This window comes from Nannospalax galili, unplaced genomic scaffold (genome assembly GCF_000622305.1).
Source record: "Nannospalax galili isolate Female #2095 unplaced genomic scaffold, S.galili_v1.0 scaffold1798, whole genome shotgun sequence".
In the NCBI taxonomy this organism is placed as follows: domain Eukaryota; kingdom Metazoa; phylum Chordata; class Mammalia; order Rodentia; family Spalacidae; genus Nannospalax; species Nannospalax galili.
Window position 1 is genome coordinate 100,741 of NW_008341341.1, and position 18,538 is coordinate 119,278.

The 18,538-nt window shown below is 42.8% G+C and overlaps 1 protein-coding gene across 2 annotated transcripts in view; it reads right to left on the reverse strand.

Moving 5' to 3' along the window:
• Positions 1-2,116: 2,116 nt before the first annotated feature.
• Fam76a (family with sequence similarity 76 member A) overlaps positions 2,117-18,538 on the reverse strand; it is a 28,337-nt gene continuing 11,915 nt past the window's right edge. Inside the window, exons 5-10 of one of the 2 annotated variants that reach the window (XM_008836756.3) lie at positions 16,492-16,646; positions 13,222-13,308; positions 12,169-12,297; positions 8,288-8,423; positions 5,012-5,113; positions 2,117-4,347 (exon numbers count right to left, since the gene is read on the reverse strand). In XM_008836756.3, coding sequence (XP_008834978.1) covers positions 4,261-4,347; positions 5,012-5,113; positions 8,288-8,423; positions 12,169-12,297; positions 13,222-13,308; positions 16,492-16,646 — 696 coding nt within the window. In that variant the 3' untranslated portion in view covers positions 2,117-4,260. The remainder of the gene's footprint in view (positions 4,348-5,011; positions 5,114-8,287; positions 8,424-12,168; positions 12,298-13,221; positions 13,309-16,491; positions 16,647-18,538) is intronic. The other variant, XM_008836757.3, reaches the window with a different exon arrangement.

Genomic DNA, 18,538 nt, shown 5'->3' on the forward strand with positions numbered 1-18,538 from the left:
AGGAGGAGGAGGAGGAGGAGGAGGGAGTTGTCAGGTGGGAGGGCAGGTTCATTCTAATTTTTCCTTCTATCATCTTCCCTCTCAAGAAAGAGAAAACAGGGCTGGAGCAATGGCTCAGTGGTTATGAGCACTGGCTGCTCTTTCAGAGGACTGGGGTTGGGTTCCCAGCACTCACTTTATGGCTAACAACTGTCCATAACTCCAGTTTCAGGAGACCTGACAGCCTCTTCTGGCCTTTGTGGGTACCACACACATATGGTGCAAATTACATACATACAGGTCAAATACATACATAAACAGAAGCATGCCAGGCATGGTAGCACATACCTTTAATCCCAGCATTCTGGAGGTGGATGCAGACGGATCTCTGTGAGTTCAAGGCCAGCCTGGTCTACATAGGACAGCTGGGGCTACAGGGAGACTTTGTCTCAAAAAGACAAAAATAAATAGATAAAAAATAAAAAAATGGAATCATGAGTACTAACAACTTCCACAGAATGCAAACTGTTTCAAGCATTGTCCTCATGGTTTCTCTATGTATTATTTAATCCTCCCTCCAATCTTTTTTTATTATTTTGTGTTTTGAGTGTATTGCCTGCCTGTACCTAAGTGTACCCATGTCATACAATACCCACGAAGGTCAGGAGAGCGTTGTAGCCCCTGGAACTGGAGTTTCAGATGGTTGTTAGCTGCCATGTGGGTGCTGGGAACTGAATCTGGGCCATCTGCAAGAGCAGCCAGTGCTCTTAACTGATGAGCCATCTCTCTAGCCCCTCACTACAATCTTAAGGTTAACAGAGAAGATTCAAAAGCAGGTAGTCTAACTTCACTGCGCACCATAGTTTTGTTGTAGGTGATTGTGTTTTTTTTTAGACAGGTTCTATATAGCACAGGCTGGCCTCAGATTCCTGATCCTCCTGTCTTACTTTACTTTCAGAGTGCTGGGATTACAAGGACGTTATTATCCTAGCATAACCTGTTTTCAAATAAGACTGAAAATCTGCAGGGAAACCTCATAATGGCTAAGTAAAGAAGTCACTGATCCTAGTGATAACTAAAAAATATGAACAACTTTCAAAAATGTCAATTTTCATTGCTGCCTTCAGATCCCAAGTCCACACAGTAACAATGTTATAAGCCAATGTCAGTGTGTCAGCCATCTCAAGGTGGACACTAGTGGCTCTTGCTCCTTGGGTTGAATACATGTGGGTAATCCCCTCCCACTCTCTATTAATAGTGGTGGTAATCTGACCTCTGCAACCAATGGAATACTGGAGGAAAGATGGGGAAATCTTGTGGGAAGGACAGACACTGCAGCTTCTGCCTTACTCTTGTGGATCTGGTTGTTTCAAAATCTACTCCTTGTGGCAGATCATATTTTACGATAGTCACAATAGCTTCCGTCCCACAGGCTATTGACACTAAATTATCATTGAAAAGATCTGTATGTCCTCTTCTCAGGTCTGCCTGGGCCTCTGACTGCTTTGACAAGGAGTGGTGGTGAGGGTGTGTGACCTCTGGCGCAGGTGAGATGGAACGCAGCTTCCATTCTGTTCGCTGGTGCATGAAGTCTTCAGGAGCTGCATAAGAAGTCTGATTACCTTGAGGCCAAGCGAGGGAACACTAAATTACAGAGAGCACAAGTGACCTGGTCAGCACTGCCAGACTGCTACCCAGGAGCTCTTGACCCAGTGAACAGCCTTCAGAGATGATTCCTGCCCCATCAACTTCCAGTCTTCCTGAGAACCCAGATATTGTAGAACAGAAAAATTCCTGTCCTTGACCTAAACTATCCACTAACAGGATATTTAGGCATATTAAAATTTAAATCATTAAAGTTTAGGGAAACTTGTCCTGCAGTAATAACACTCTGTAATTCCTGACTTGAAATTCCTTATTGGTCTATAAGCAAGAAAAACTATTTTTAGAGTTCAAGGGGAGTGTGGGATATGTGTATTGGTGAACCAGCAAGAAATAAACACATGTAGCTCAGTGGTTTGGTGCTGGCCTAGGATGAGCAAGACCCTGGGTTCCATCCACAGCACAGAAAAGAAAAAAAGGGGAGAGGAGAGGAGAGGAGGGGAGGGGAAAGGGAAAAAAAGTCAAAACCCAGCAATTATACTTGAGTCAATATGAATTTTTATTAACACACATTGTCAAAGTCTGTACAAACCAAAACATTCCTGTATTTTAAAATGTCCATTATTACAAACATACAAAGAAACAAAAGGTGTTACCAAAAGTTAGCTACTCAATTTCACGGTGAAACGCTATCATGATTTTTTTTTTTAAATCAAAATTTCAAGACTGAGGGTTCTTCTTTCCCATTTAGGAATGCATGGTAAAGTTAGAAAACGTGTGGGTTTGCTTTATATTAAATGCTGAAGACCTTAAAAAAAGATTTAGTATAAAACTAAATGAATGTTTTTATATTGTCACATTTAACAGAATTTCTCAGTCTTTAAATTTTTTTTTCAAAAACCATGACTTGTTTTTTTCTACCATCTTTTCCCATAGCCAACACAAATGCATCTGAAAAATATTGTAACAGTTTATCTTTACCTAAAAGTTTCTCATTCAAAAAGTTACAAAACTATTTAGCACGGCAGCTTCCCTTGCTGAGAAGGGAAAATGACATCCCAAACTGGGGTAATATATAAGCAACATGGTCCATCATATCTCCTATCAGGGAGAAGCCCCTCACTGCCGCCTCTGTCCAACTCTGTGCGGCTCCTCTTCTGAGAACAATCACCAATTACAGACCGTTTGCTTCTAACAAGGTGAAGTGACTGTTACAGTGTCAGAGGCCTGAGGTACAAATGTCACCTGCCTTCATGATAGCTCGTAACTCAGTACCTGCCTGCATGAATGATTTCAGGGTAGTTTTGTCCTGTGCCATGGCAGATATCACACGTCTCTAGTTTCTTTCGTAAATATCCCGTGGACAGTGCAGAGAGCAATGCGAACTTATGCCCCTTTCCATGTGCCTACAGGTCAACAGGTTCCATACAACGCTGGCCCAGCCACTTTCAAGAAGTGCTTGTTTCCTAAACATTTCCATTAAAGCAGGGAGTGCACAGGGCAGGGCAAGGAGTGGGAAGAAAGCACAGTGATGCTTCCCCCAGTTAGCTTTCAGCCTGCACCTGAGCAGCCCATACTAACCCCAAGAAGCGCTCTAGAGTTCATATTATCTCAATTGAATCTGCTCCTGTAAAAAAAAAAAACGTGTTCTGACAACGGCCTGACATGACAGCTGGCATAAGCAAGAGAAGGGCACGCATTTTACAAAAAGTGGCAGTGTGGGAATTTAAAATCAGTTGCAGAAAAGAACAAGGAGGGTAGAGGAGGCAGTGTCCAGTACAACCTGGACAACCTTTCTTTCTGCCCTCATTTAAAAGGACAGATTGTTCAAATCTTTGCAACCTTCCTCAGTCTCTCCTCAAACGTTTCCACAAAATCCTCCAAAAGGCACTTAACTCCATCCTTACACATCAAACACTTTACCTTAGCAATCAGTTTTTAAGACTCCAAGGTAACAACAAAGAAAAGACCCGATTCTTTACTAAAAGCTAGCAAACAGGACTGATTTTGTTTTATTTTTCCAAGAGGGATCGCATTTACAAGAATTAGCTAGGCTACCATTATTCCTTTATCAAGAAAAAGTTTCCTTTTTTTAAAAAATAAATAAAACTCTGTCTATATAGTACAAAGTTCGTACATAATACACCTGGAAAAAACCCAAGAGTACACCCTGAAGCAGAGATTTATTGGAGAGAGAAAGCCTCTCTCCCTGTACAGTCTTAAGGTGGCAGTTTTCAAAGTTCAGAGGGTGGCAGTGAGACACAGTTGATGCCAGACTGTTCATGGGTATGGCAGGATGCAACGATGGAGAGAAAACATTCTGCACACAACACTAAGCAGTGACCACCACAGAAAACAGAGTACCAAAAGAGACAGAGGGAGTAGAGGGAGGGAGGAGAGGAAGAGGAGGAGGCTAGAACAGGAGAAAAGGAGTGAAGAGGAAGATGAGGGAAGATAAGGAAGAGAGGGAAGAACTGGCCTGAAACCCCAAACACTCAGCATGCAGTCTTAACACACCACAACCAGATGTTCTCACTCAGCCCACTACATTCGACCGAAGGAGGATAATTATAATAAAATAGAGATTTTGTAAGAAACCTTGCAATTCCCAGAGAACAGCTAGCGCCAACCCTAACCCAGAACAACTGTCTGCTGTTGCTGGGAGCCTCCTTTGGTCTGTCATGGAGAGGTTATAGCGCCTGACTTCTCAGATTTCTTGCTCTTGGACAAGGCGGCTGCCTGCTTCAGGAGCTCTCGGTTTTTGGCCTTAAAAAATAAAAAAAATCAGTGCAAGAAGGGTTTTAACAGTCTAGGAAATGCTTTCCAGGAAAAAAAAAGTTTAACAGATAATGACAATTGATAGTAGGTTTTCCATGCAGATAAAGACAATGTAAGGTCAGGAAGCAAAGAGCTATTTAAGAAACAGGAAACAGAAATTCTGAGGCTTGACGGCTCAAGTAAGAAAGTGTTTCTAGAAGTGAACTGGTGAGCCTGGCTCTCTTCAGAGTCATTGTTACAAAAAGATGATTGTGAGTTCAAGGCTAGGTTTGAGGCCAGCCTGGTCTACATAGTGAGTTCCAGGCCAGCTGGGGCTACAGGGAGACCCTGTCTCGAAAGACCAAAAAAAAAAAAAAAAACAAACCAAAACCAAAACAAAACAAAACAAAAAAACCCCAAAAGATGATTTGTGCAACACAGACAAACCACAGAGTGCCTTAATGAGTGCGGTAAGCAGAATCTATAATTCAGACATCTGGACTCACATCTCGTATATTAAAAAAAAAAAAAAAAAAGTCAAAAAGCACATTTGTTAATTCCAGTTTTTTGAGAGAAAAAGACAAAAACTTATCCAAAAATTAGAGAAAAATAATCTGAGAGGATTACTTAAAATGCAATCAGCCGAGCACACAGGTTGCCACAGAAGAATCACCTGCAATTGCTCTGTGGCTTCTTTGTGGGCTTTCTCCATCTGGTTCATTTTGGCCCTCATCTGGGATTCCTGGTACTGAAAATCAGCCTTCAGCTCTGTAATCTGAAGGAAAAGAGCAGCATGATCAGAAGAAACTTCTTCGTAATGATTGTTTTAGTATTAGACAGCTAGATGCCTTCCAAATTAATGGAATCTGTGGCTCTCCTGATGATCCATACCTATGAAACCCTTTTTTATCTTGTTATTTATGTATTTATGTATTTATTTATTTTTTGGTCTTTTTGAGACAAGGTCTCTCTGTAGCCCCAGCTGTCCTGGAACTCACTATGTAGACCAGGCTGGCCTTGAATTCACAGAGATCTGCCTGCCTCTGCCTCCTGAGTGCTGGGATTAAAGGCATGTGCCACCATGCCCAGCTTGGTCTTTTATTTTTTGAGACAAGGTCTCCCTATAGCTGGCCTGGAACTCACTATGTAGACCAGGCTCACCTTAAACTCACAGAGATCTGCCTGCCTCTGCCTCCCCAGTGCTGGGACTAAAGGCATGCACCACCACACCCAACTTATTATTATTTTTTTTAATCTTTTTTTTTTTTTGTTCTGCCAAAGCCTATTTTTAAAAGCTTTCCTGAAGACTCACACTCCTGAGCTACCATTTCCCTCCCCCTCCTCCCCTTCTTCTTCCCTGCCCTCCTTTCTGATAGGTTCATTATCCAGGCTTATCCCCCAAGTCCTGGGCTCAAGACACCCTCCTGCAACAGTTTCCCAAGCAGATGGGACTGCAGATATACACCACCTCCCTGCTCTGAATTAACATTTCTGTCTCGTCACAGTGGTACATGGTTGTAATCCCAGCACTCAAGAGGCTAAGGTAGTAGGGCTGCCTCCAGTTCAAGAGCAGCCTGGGCTATATTATAGTGAGACAATTGTCTCAAAAAACAACAGTAGCAAAAAACTTCTGATACTTAAATTCCTACTAAGTTTTTAAGATTTTTTTTTTTGTGCCGGGAGTGGTGGTACATACCTTTAGTCCCAGCACTTGAGAGGCAGAGGTAAGTGGATCTCTGTGCGTTCAAGGCCAATCTGGTCTATATATTAAGTTCTAGGCTAGCTGGGGCTAAAGGGAGACCCTGTCTCAAAAAGACAAAAAAAAAAAAAAAAAAAGACATTTTTTGTGTTTAATATATGCCTACAACCTTCCAAATGCTCAGGTACAAATAAAAAGTCGAAATGACTGGGTTTGAGAGGACCCTTGAGAGTTAAGCACTGCTTTCAATTCCAAAAAACTGGTTTTACTGCCTCATTCAATCTTTTATAATCTTTAACATTTTGTTTATTATTTGTGTATCTGATGTGTGGACATGTGTGTGACACAGCATGTGTGAAAGTCAAAGGAGAACTTTGTGGACCGTGATGTTCTTCTACTTTTACATCGATACCGATACATGGGATCAAACTCAGGTTGTCAGGCTTTTTTGCCAGAGCTTTCCCCACTGAGCCATCTCAATGGACCTATTATTTGTGGGTGTGTGTGTATGTGTTGTGTTTTAAATTAAGGACTGGAGAATTCGCTCAGTAGTCAGTCAAGAGTACTAGCTGCTCTTGCAGAAAACCTGAGTTCAATTCCCAGCACCCACATGGTAGCAAACAACCATCCATAACTCCAGTTCCAAGGGACCCAACACCCTCTTCCGACCTCCGCAGCCCTGTAGGAGTCATATTTTCACTTTACAGATTACAAATCTGAGATTTAGAAAGGGTCAAGTAGAGCTGGGCACGGTGCCACACACCTTTAAACCCAGCCCTTAGGAGGCGGAGGCAGGCAGATCTCTGTGAACACAGGAAGTTCCTGGCTAGCTGCAACTGTCAAAAAGACAAAAAAAAAAAGAGGAAGTCATAGAGCTGGGACTGGAGAGATGGCTCGGCAGTTAAGAGCATTGGCTGCTCTTGCAGAGGACATGGGTTTGATTCCAAGCACTCACATGGTGGCTAATAACTATCTGTAACTTCAGTTCAGGGGAATCTGATGCCTTCTTCTCACCCCCGTGGGCATTGCATGACAGGAGTGTACTTACATGCAGGCAATATAGTCATACACATTGAAAAAAAAAAAAAAAGGGTGACATGCAAATTTGTGAGCCATTCTACACTTTTGAGATGCAGACTATGATGAAAGCTCCTACTTCTAAATCTGAGTTTAGTCAAAAATAAGAATCTTGCTTGGCATGGTGATGCAGCCCTTTATGTTTAGCACTCTGAAAAGGCAGGGCAGATGGATCTGACTTCAAGGCCAGCTCTACAGAGCAAGTTCCAGGCCAACCAGGGCTAAATAATGAGACCCTGTTTCAAATAAACAAAACCAACCCCCACTTTTATGTGTATGAGTGTTTTGCATACATGTATATAAGTGCACATGTGTATGCAATGCCTGTGGAAACCAGAAGAGAGCATCACATCCCTTGGATCTGGAGTTACGGACTGTCATTAACTGCCATTTGGGTGCTGAGAACCAAACCCAGGTCTTCTGCAAGAGCAGCCACTGTTCTTAGCCATTTAGCTATCTCACCAGTCCCCAAAATATGAATTTTTAAGAGTAACCTTGTGTGTGGGGGGGGGAACACCCTAAAAACAAAAAATACAGAAAGGTCCACTTGAACACACCATGGAGGAAGGAGATGTGGGCATCAGGTTCTTTTAGCCTGGGAGCATTAAACATTTCGATTATAAGCCCAGCAGGGTGGTACACTTGAAAGGCAGAGGCAGGCAGATCTCTTAGTTCAAGACCAGTTTGGTCTACACAGGGAGTGCTAAGATAGCCAGAGCTACTTGAAATGAAACAATGTGACAGCAACCCATTTCAATTATAGAATTACCATTTCACATCCCAATTCCAGGCTCACACAGCATCTTGTCCTTTTTATATGTTTGTTTTTGAGACAGAGTCTTACTATATAGTCCAGGCTGGTCTAGAATTCACCATCCTTCTTGCCTACCTTGACAACTGGGACTATAGGTGTGCAATTAACACATCTGACAACTGATTCAGTACTGAGATGGTAACCTTCCATAAGAGCTCACACTGTTTTTTGTGTGTGCTGCTGAGGATTGATGCCAAGGCCTGCTTGGTGTACACTGACAGGTATTTTGCTACTGAGCTACATCCTCAGCTGGATTTTACACATTATGTCTGTTAACTTGGTCAAAGACTGCAAGCACCATATCTCATCCATGCATCTTAATCTTGCATCATTCTGGCCTGAAAGGTGTTAAATCATACCTTCTTCTCTTTCTCTAGGATCATCTGATCCTTTTGATGCAGCATCTTCTTCAGAGTAGCCACTTCTTCCTTCAGTTGGGCAATGATGACAAAGTGGTCAGTGCCTGGCGAGTCCAGAGCCAAGTCTGGGGAAAAGCTGAGTAGAAAAATCTCGTAAGTTGGACATAAAACTTAAGGGTACATTCCAGGAACTCAGGGGCGTAAGTAACTATTTGAATTCCCACCATCAAGCGCATTGCTCTATACACACAAGACAGTATTTGCTGAAATTGAACTGCACAGGTAAGGTGGCCATCAGAAAACAATGCCAACCCAAACCACACACAGCCTCCTGCAGCATCTTCTCTTACATTTGAGACCAAAATAAATATCACCTCTCAAGAGCCAAGGATAGTGTTTCAGATTCATTAAAGATTCCAAATGCTTCCAAATGCTGAAACAGGCATATTTGTGATGATGTAGAATCCTTTGGATAGGTTACCAATTATAAGCTTATGCTCTGCATAGCCCTGTGATGAGGTACAGCTCCTAAGAAACTACTGTTTTGCACCCTAGGGATATTCAGTCCTCTCTTAAAAGAGATTTTATGGAAAGGAAACCAGGTTTTCCTCTGCAGCTACTGGCTTACAGATTATCATTCCCTTTATCAAGAATTTAGGGGGAGGGGAGCTGGGTGCAGCTGCTCACACCTGTAATCTCAGCTTTCAGGAGGCTGAGGCAGGAGGACTGCTGTAAGTTTGAGGCCAGCTTGGGCTATATAGTAAATTCCAGGACAGTCTGGGCTACAGTATGAGACCTTGTCTCAAACAACAACAGAGTATTCTGTGACACTTAGTGGAGAAGGGAGCAAAGGATGGCAAACTGTTACACCACATGCCAGGCTTTCTATAATTGTCCATAATGTCTCTGTCCTAGTTAGTTTTCTATTGCTGTGATAAAACATTCTCACCCAAACCAACTTTGGAAGGAAAAGATTTTATCTGGCTTACACATCCTGATCACAGTCCATCTTTGAGGGACACCAAGGCAGGAATTCCAAGCAGGAACCTGGAGGCAGGTGCTGAAGCAGAGACCAAGGAGGAACACTGCTTACTGGCTTGCTCACTGGCCTATGCTCAGCCTGTTTTCTTATACAACTCAGGATCGCCAGCCCAGGGTTGTTTAGTGCCCATAGTGGGCTGGGCCCTTCTATATCACTCAATGATGAAGAAAATGCCTCACAGACATGTTCATAGGCCAAACCAATAGAGGAAATTCCCCCAACTGAGGTTCCTTCTTCCCTGGTGTATCAAGTTGACAACTGAAGCTGTCTAGCACAGCCTCCATTTTGTCAATGTAATGGATAAGTCTTCTGTCCTTTTAGCAGAGTTACCTAAGCAGTCCCATTTCAAAGAATCTGTAAGTCATTGGTATTGTATGTAGAATCTGTTCTATACATACAACAGGCATTCCTGGGTGGGGACCTGCAGGTTTCAATGACTGTTGAGAGGTGCCCTCAGACCCAAGACAAGGATTACTGCCAGAAGGTCACCTTCTGCCCTTCTCCAGATAATTCCCAAAGGAAGTCCTTTACTTCTCTTAGGACAATATTTATTTATTTTTGGTCTTTTTGAAACAGGGTCTCCCTGTAGCCCAGGCTGACCTGGAATTTACTATGTAGACCAGGCTGGCCTTGAACTCAGAGATCCACCTGCCTCTGCCTCCAGAGTACATGTCCTCAGGACATTCTTTAAAGTAAAACACAAATCTGGGTCTTTTTTTTTTTTTTCTTCCCTTTAAACAGACTCTGGACTATCCCAAGCTGTGTCAACAGAGCAACAACTCCGTAGTTCCCCTTGCAGATCCTCCTTTCCTGAATCCTAAACCACACCTAGTGACCAGCATTTCATTACACAGAAGAAATTCCAGAGAGCCTTACTACTGGTGACACTTCCTCCTAATTGCTAAGCCAAATACTTCTATGGCTAGAATCAGAAGACACTCCCATTTGATAATATTGTCCCCACCCTGTCTATATGAAAAGAACGTCTATATGAAAAGAATGGACTGAGGCTTTCCTAACTGATGAATGTGCAGGAGCACAGAAAAGGCAAGAGTAAGTGCAGAGCCAGGAAGATGGCTCAGTGGCTAGCAGCACATACTGCTCTTCCAGAGGACCCAAGTTTGGTTCTCAGCACCCATTTAGGGCAGCTCACAGCCACCTCTTAACTCCAGCTCCAGAGGAGATGGGCCCTCTTCTGGTCTCCATGGGTACCTCCACATACACAGCATACACACATAGAGACATGCACATAATAAAAATAAACCTTAAGAAAAAGAGTATGCAAATAAAACAAGGCGTGCAGGACAAGGGTAATGAAAGGGTCTATTACAATTTCCTCCAATTTCATATCTAGAAGCTTCCTTGTATCTGTTTCAATACCCACCAGGACATGTCTTCCCTCAACTCAACAGAGTCTATTTAAATCTGTAACTACAACAATCAAGGAAAGAGTACTGATTGAGCTTGTGCAACTTTTCATTGTCCCAAAAGCTCCTAATGCTTTGCTCTACCTGCTTCTTGGGAGATAATGATGATGACTCTTGTTGTTTGGCAGAAATGGGGATTGAATCCAGGGTCTCATGCAAGTGAGACAAGTAGGGCAGGTGATCTACCATTGAGCTACAGCCCCCACCCTGGAAATTATTCTTGTATCAATTGTTGTTGACCAAACCAGCCCTGCCTATACCGTATTCAGAGCCTGATTTCTCTGACTCTGACTCCTAGCTCAATAAATAGCAGAAATAAAAAAAGACAACTAGTTGGCAAGGCAGAAAAGCCAGTCCCCCAAATACCTCCAAACACCTACTACCTCTCCAGGAAATTTCTTGCCTTTTCTAAAGGCTTTTCAATACAGGAACAGTTTTCATACACAGGAGGCTCAAGCAGGGGATTGAAAATTCAAGGCCAGCTTGTACTACACAAGATTCTATCTCAAAAACAACTGTTTTCCTTGGGCTGAGTCAAAAGCAGCTTCCTCTATAAACCCAGTCCACTGGTCCTGAGGCTGTTCCCAACAACCACATAGAAGCCTAATTTTTCGGGAACATTTCAAGAGGAGAATAAAATGAAATTAAAAGGAAAAGAAAGTCCTTTAGAAAGGACAAACCACATGTGCTGGCCTAGCCCACTGCTGATATGGTTTGTAAACTTCCTATGGAGCAGTTAACAGAGATGAGAAGGCACTGGTGTACTTTCTCAAGGAAGGAAAACTAGACAGTAACATTTTTCTCAAATTGGAAAATATTTATTACAATTTCACCTAGCAAATTAGAAAATATTGAAAGCAAGTCTGTGGCTTTTGTAGATTACTGAAAAACAAAAAGACTAAGTCACCTTCTAAGTATCAAACCATTAGGGAAAGCTAAGATAATTTTTCTGTCTACAATAGGGAAAGGTAAGGGATAAAAGGAGACTAGCCAAGTGTGGTGGTCCGCGCCTTTACCTTCCCAGCATCCGGGAGGCAGAGGCAGGAAGCTCTGTGAAATCCAGGCCAGCCTGGTCTACATAGTGAGTTCCAGGTCAGCTAGGGCTACAGGGAGACCCTGTCTCAAAAAGACCAGAGAGAAAAAAAAGAGTTAAAAACTAAACTAATTAAAAAGATACACCTTGGTAGGATCTGAAATCAAGTAATCAAATAAATAAAAAAGGCAATGGGAAAGAATAAACTTCGCAGATGCTTGATATTCTGTGAAATTTGAAAAAAAAAAAAAAATCAGCCCTGGTAAACCTCTATGCTGGTTGCTCCCATGTCCACCACTGGCTGGGAGAGCTGTGAATGCGAGTTTTCAGAATGGAGAAGATTCCAAGGACTTTAGGGAAGTGTGTCAGGTGGTCTCACTTCAGGATGCCTGGGCCTGGAGGAACAGGAAAATGGTTGGTTCCAAGACTCTGTTGGGAAGCAGCCCACTGCACCAACACAGACGGGCTCTGGATATTAGGACAAAGCAGCTCATGAGAGGAAGCATCGCTGAGAAGGAGAGAGGAAAGCGAGGAATAAAAATATGCTTTTAGGCAGGCTAGAAATGAATCAAAAATAATGAGTTGCATCTTATTCTCTCCCGGTCCAGCATCTGCACTATGCTGGCTTTCTGAATGCTAAAGCAGCTTGGAATATCCTGATAGACAGCAACATTGCCCTAACCCCACCTTCCTCTGCTCTGCCTCTCCAAACTAACTCTTGCCCTGCGTGCGGAGGGCTGCAGGCACAGACCTCACAGAAAAAACATTCAGGTCTCTACATTTTTTTCTCTTTTCAGTTTTATGTGCATGAGTATATTGTCTGCATGTATGTAAGTGCACCTGTTGACAGGCCCATGGAGGTCAGAAGAGGGCACTGGTTCCCCTGGCACTGGAGTTACAGATGGTTGTTAGCCACCATGTGGGTGCTGGGATTCAAACCTGGGTCCTTTGCGAAAGCAGCCAGTGCTCTTAACTGCTGAGCTATCTCTCTCTGGTCCCCTCACAGTCTCTACTTCTTAGAATCACTGTGCAAGATTTATTTAGTGGACTGCAGAATTCAACTGCTATTAACAAAGTTACAAGGTCCAGTTACAAGGTCTTAAGATTTTTTTTTTTCTTTGTTCAAGGCAGGGTCTCACTAGTTCCGGCTGGCCTGGAACAATCTATTTAGATCAGTCTGGCTTTGAACTTACTGCCTCGATATCCCAAGTTCTGGGATTACAAGTATGAGCCACCATGCCCAACAAATTCTTATATTTTTTAATAACAATTCAATTGATAAGCATATCAGTACTTATCAACTATCAAAGCACCAGTAACACGTTCACTCCAGTCACAGGCTACCTCCAAGGTATACTCTAAAGTGCATTCCTGTTTCAAGAACTCTGTATGCATTTCAAATGTATGTGCACACATACTCCAACTGGCTCACCTGTCTCCATTAGTTGTGATTGACTCAAACTTGGATTTTTTCTTTGGGATTTCATTTTGAAGTGAAGATGTAGAAAGCGTTTTCTGGCTTTTAATGGTAAAAAATAAAGAGACACACATTAGAAATCAAAGATTAATAAAATATGACAAAAATCTGTCAAATGGATCAGTGTAAGACATTAGCTCTTCTGAGCAAGAGCTCATTATTATTATTATTATTATTAATTATTTTATGTGTATGAGTGTTTTGCCTATAAGATGTAAGTACACCTGTATTATACAATACCCATGGAGGTCAGAAGTGGGTGTCGGATCCTTGGGAACTGGAGTTACGGATGGTTGTTAGCTGGCTCGTGGGTGCTAGGAACTGAAACCAGGTCCTCTGCAAGAGCAGTCAGTGCTCTTAATCACTGAGCCAGCTCTCTAGCTCCAAGAGCTCATTAATTTTGACAATTAAAATCTACCAAGGTAGTCTTGTAGATCTTGGATGCACAGGTAGCTAATTTCCACAGAACCAAAACCCATTTTGGCTTTAATTAAACATTATCTGGTTTATTAATAACTATGAAGCAAAACTGACAAAGTATCAATGAGGTATAATCTGTACATTTAAAAAAGTACTTTTACATTTACTGTCTCACACACAGCTTCCATTTCAGTTTGGCAAGTCCAGCCGAGTTATTATGTCTACCTCGCAGAAACTGGGTTCATCAAGGTCACCTGACCTACCCACAGATATACAGCTGGTTAGTAGTAAAGCTGTAACTAGAAACCAAGTGAGCATATTTGAACTCTTCAAGATCCTCACTATATTTCTGTGAATCTAGTTTGTATGTGAGTTGTGAGTCCGACAATAAAATCAGTTTTTCAGTTTGTTTTTTGCCTTTTCTTGAGTCAGGGTCTCCCTATAGCCTCAGCTGGCCTGGAGCTCACTATGTAGTCCAGGCTAGCCTTGAACTCCACCCACCTGCCTTTGCCTCCCGAGTGCTGGGATTAAAGGTGTGTGCCACGAAGCTTTGCCAAATAAAATCAGTTTTAGACTCAGTAAGGTCACACAAAACCTGGAGGCCTATCCCTGGTATGAAACCCTTTCACTCTGATAGATTGTCCAACTGCCACACCCAAACATCTTCCACGCCTTTCCTTCCTTGACCTCTCTTCAGTGTGATTCCACTGATGGCTCTATCCTTCTTGGACCTTTCTCTTCTCTTGATCTTCTCTCCCATACCCTGAAGTACCTTCTAAAATGCCAGTACCTAGGGGCAGGCTTTTTTTTTTGGGGGGGGGGGTGCAGATGGGAGAAGAAGGGTTTCACGTAGCTCAGGTTGGCCCTGGACTCCTTCACCTCCAGAATTCTGGGATCACAGGCCTGCACTATCACTGCCTGGCTCAGGAGGGTTTTTTTTTCTTTAATATTTTATTATTTTTATTTTATGTTATGAGTGTATTGCCTGCATGTATGTAAGTGCACCCATGTTGTGTAATGCCTGTGGAGGTCAGAAGAGAGTGTCAGATCCCCTGGAATGAAGTTATGGAGCGTTTTTAGCTGCCATGTGGGTGCTGGGAATTGAACCCAGGTCCTCTGCAAGAGCAGTCAGTGCTCTTAATCACTGAGTCCCTCAGGAGGTTTTTATAACATTTCTTATCTTACCTGTACTCTTACAAAATGAGAAGCTATATAATTTTCCAAGATCGGAAGAAGTATGAAGTAGGTCTTTTTTTTTTTTAAACAGGGTCTCCTGTAGCACCACCTGGCCTGGAACTCACTATGTAGACCAGGCTGGCCTTGAACTCACAGAGATCCGCCTGCCTCTGCCTCCCAAGTGCTGGGATCAAAGGCATGTACCACCATGCCAGGCGAAGGAAGTTTTTTTGTTTGTTGTTATTTTGTGGTGCTAGGGACAAACTCAGGGCCTTGCAAACACTGGGCAAGCCCCTCTGCACTGGGCTACATCCCCAGCCTTCAAACCCTCTTCCTTCAGTGCCTTCTTTATAGTCAGGGCTAATTAGTGCTAACAGAGACGAAACTTGGTCCATCCCTTACACGGATGACGTCAGTGGCTTCCCCTTAACTCCTTACCAGGTGTGCAGGGCTTTCTTCCTCCCATTCTCCAGCTTCTAACCACAGGTTCCAGCAATGTAACAGGTCTTAAGTTCTCTCAGATTCTGTGTGATCCCACGCCCTCTGGTCCTTTGTAAATGCTATTCTCACTACTAGGATATCTCTGCCTGGTCTTCATCTGACAATTCCAACTCATCCCAAGCTCTTTTCCAAGCCAACCTTCCCCAACTTCCTAGGTTGTTAATTGCTTCTGCTTCTCATGCCTCTATCTTGACAAGTTTCCAGTGTGATGCCCACTGCATTAAACTGCAATGATTTGATTACAGGTCTGTCTTCTCTATCAGCCGGCATGCTTTTGGAGAGCAGCATGGCTCTTATTCATCTCTGTATTCCCAGCAGAGTCCCTGGCCCATGAGAGTACTTAATAATGCCTCATGAATAAACAAACACATAATGATAGTAACAACAAAAAATAGCTAAAATGTATTGGATACTGTCTAGATGCCAGTTACAAAACAAATGGCTCTTCATGTATTATAAATTTCCCTTCACAACAACCCCATGAGGTGATACTATTAAAACTTGCCCGTTATTCCCACAGAAATCTTGGTAGAGATAGGATTAGATCTAAAGTCCCAATTTTCCTTTTATTTTTTACTTTATTTTATTTTTTTGAGACAGGGTCTCCCTGTAGCCCCAGCCGTCCTGGAACTCACTATGTAGACCAGGCTGGCCTTGAACTCACAGAGATCTGCCTGCCTATGCCTCCTGAGTGCTGGAACTAAAGGTATGCACCAACATGCCCAGCTTACAGCTCCGATTTTCAACATAATTATAGATACTCTGAAAGGAAGCTTCAGATATCAATGAAAGGACATCCTCTGAATGACTCCCACTCACCCTGAAAAACTCTAGAACACCTATCAACTATTTGGCCAAATATATATTTAAAAAGCTGTATCCAGCCAGGAAGCAAAATGTCTCATCTAGAGAGATTGCCCTCAATAAAGGTGAAAACTCCACAGAACATTAAGACACAACACAAAGCCAGGAAATTCTAGGACCTTGCAGGAATCTCTCTGACCCTTGGAAGATAGAGAACTATAAAATATGGCAAGCAAAATACTTCCCCCAGGCTAGGAACTGGAGTGAGAGTAGGAAAACTTCTTGTCTAATGGCACCTCTCGTCCTCACATGTGCCCGAGTTACCTATTATAGTGGCTGCCAGCACTTAGGCGGCTGTACTGCTCCTTCTCCTGATGGCTGGCACGAGAACTGCTCAGGTGTTTCCTCTGCTCTTTGGTTTTCTGAAGGACACGCTTATATGAGAGTGTGCACAGCCAGCACAGCAACTTCCCATCTACCTGAAAGACAGACACAAGAGAGGAGGAAATGCAGTTCAGTGCTGGTAACAGAAGCACAGGAGCTAGACCCTGGGGTTAAGTTCTGATCCTACCACCTGCAAGCTGTGTGAGCTTGGGCAAGTCAGAGAGGGCTGCTACAAGGATTTAGTAACCATGTACATAAAGTGCTTAGCATGGAGCCACACACATAAAAGTTGCTTAATAAAAACATCCTTTAATTTTAGCCAGGGGTGGTGGCGCACGCCTTTAATACCAGCACTCAGGAGGCAGAGGCAGGAGGATCTCTGTGAGTTCAAAGCCAGCCTGGTCTCCATAGTAAATCCAGGACAGCTGGGGCTACAGGGAGACCCTGTCTCAAAAAGACCAAAAAAAAACAGAAAAAACAATATCCTCTAATTTTATTTATCTTTCTGTTTTCCTTCAACTTAGCAAACACAGATCAGGGAAAAATTCCCGAAAGAATTTAAAAAGACACAAATGTCTCCAAGGTGCTATTAAGAAAAACTCTTCAAGGAGAAGATGAACTATATAAAGTCTTTTCTTCTTTTTTAAATATTTTACTTATTTATTTTTATGTGTATGAGTATGCCTGCATGCATGTGAGTGCACCCATGCCGTGCAATGCCACGGAAGTCAGAAGGCTTCAGATTCCCCTGGAACTGGAGTAAAGGACGGTTCCCAGCCACCATGTGGGTGCTGGGATTCAAACCCACGTCCTCTGCAAGAGCAGTCAGTGCTCTTAATCGCTGAGCCATCTCTCCAGCCTTTTCTTTTTTAAAATTGTTTTGCATTTATCATTTATCTGTATGTATGTGTATGTGCACGTGCTAGAGCATGTGAGTAGAGGTCCCAGGATAACCTGAAGGAGCTGGTTTTCTTCTGCCACCATACAGGTACCAGAGATCAAAGTCAGGTTGTCAGTCAGGCTTAGTGCCTTAGAAGGCACCTTTACCCACCAAGCCATCACTATGACTCTGAATCATGAAGTCTTTGGTTTTTTTTTTTTTGTAGTTGTCTTTGAGACAAGGTCTCCCTGTAGGCCCAGCTGGCTTGAAACTCACTATGTAGACCAGGTTAGCCTATATTGCACAGAAATTCGCCTGCCTCTGCCTAGTCCTAAGTGCTACGATTAAAGGCATGTAACACCTCACCAAGCTGCATGCTGTTTTAAAATGCATATATATTGCCGGGCGTGGTGGCGCACCCCTGTAACTCCAGCACTTGGGAGGCAGAGGCAGGAGGATCTCTGTGAGTTCAAAGCCAGCCTGGTCTACATAGTGAGTTCCAGGACAGCTGGGGCTACAGGGAGACCAAAAAGACCAAAAAAAAAAAAAAAAAAAAAAAAACATACATATTATAGACTGACTAAATCAAGCTAATTCACATAAGTACTATCTCACATTAAAAAAGATTTTTGTTTTTGCTAGGGGAGTGTTGGGGAGATGGCTCAGTGGTGAAGAGCACTGGTTGCTCTTCCAGAGGACCCAGGTTCAAGTCTCAGCACCCACATATAGCTAACAACTATCCATAACTCCAGTTCCAAGGGAATCTGGTACCCTCCTCTGACCTCTGAGAACATTGCACACACAGGCAAAACACACATATACATGCAAATAAAAATAAATGAACCAGCCAGGTGTAATGGTGCACGCCTTTGATCCTAGCACACAGGAGGCTAGGGCAGGCAGATCTCTGTGATTTCAAGGCCAGTCTGGTCTACATAGTGAGTTCCGGGCCAGCTGGGGCTACAGGAACACTGTCTCAAAAAGACAAAAAAAATTTTTTAAAAAACCAAAATTAATTTTTATTTTATGTTTTGTTTGCATGTATGTAAGTGCATCACATGTGTGTAATGCTTACAGAGGCTAGAAGAGGGTGTCAGAGCCCCTAAA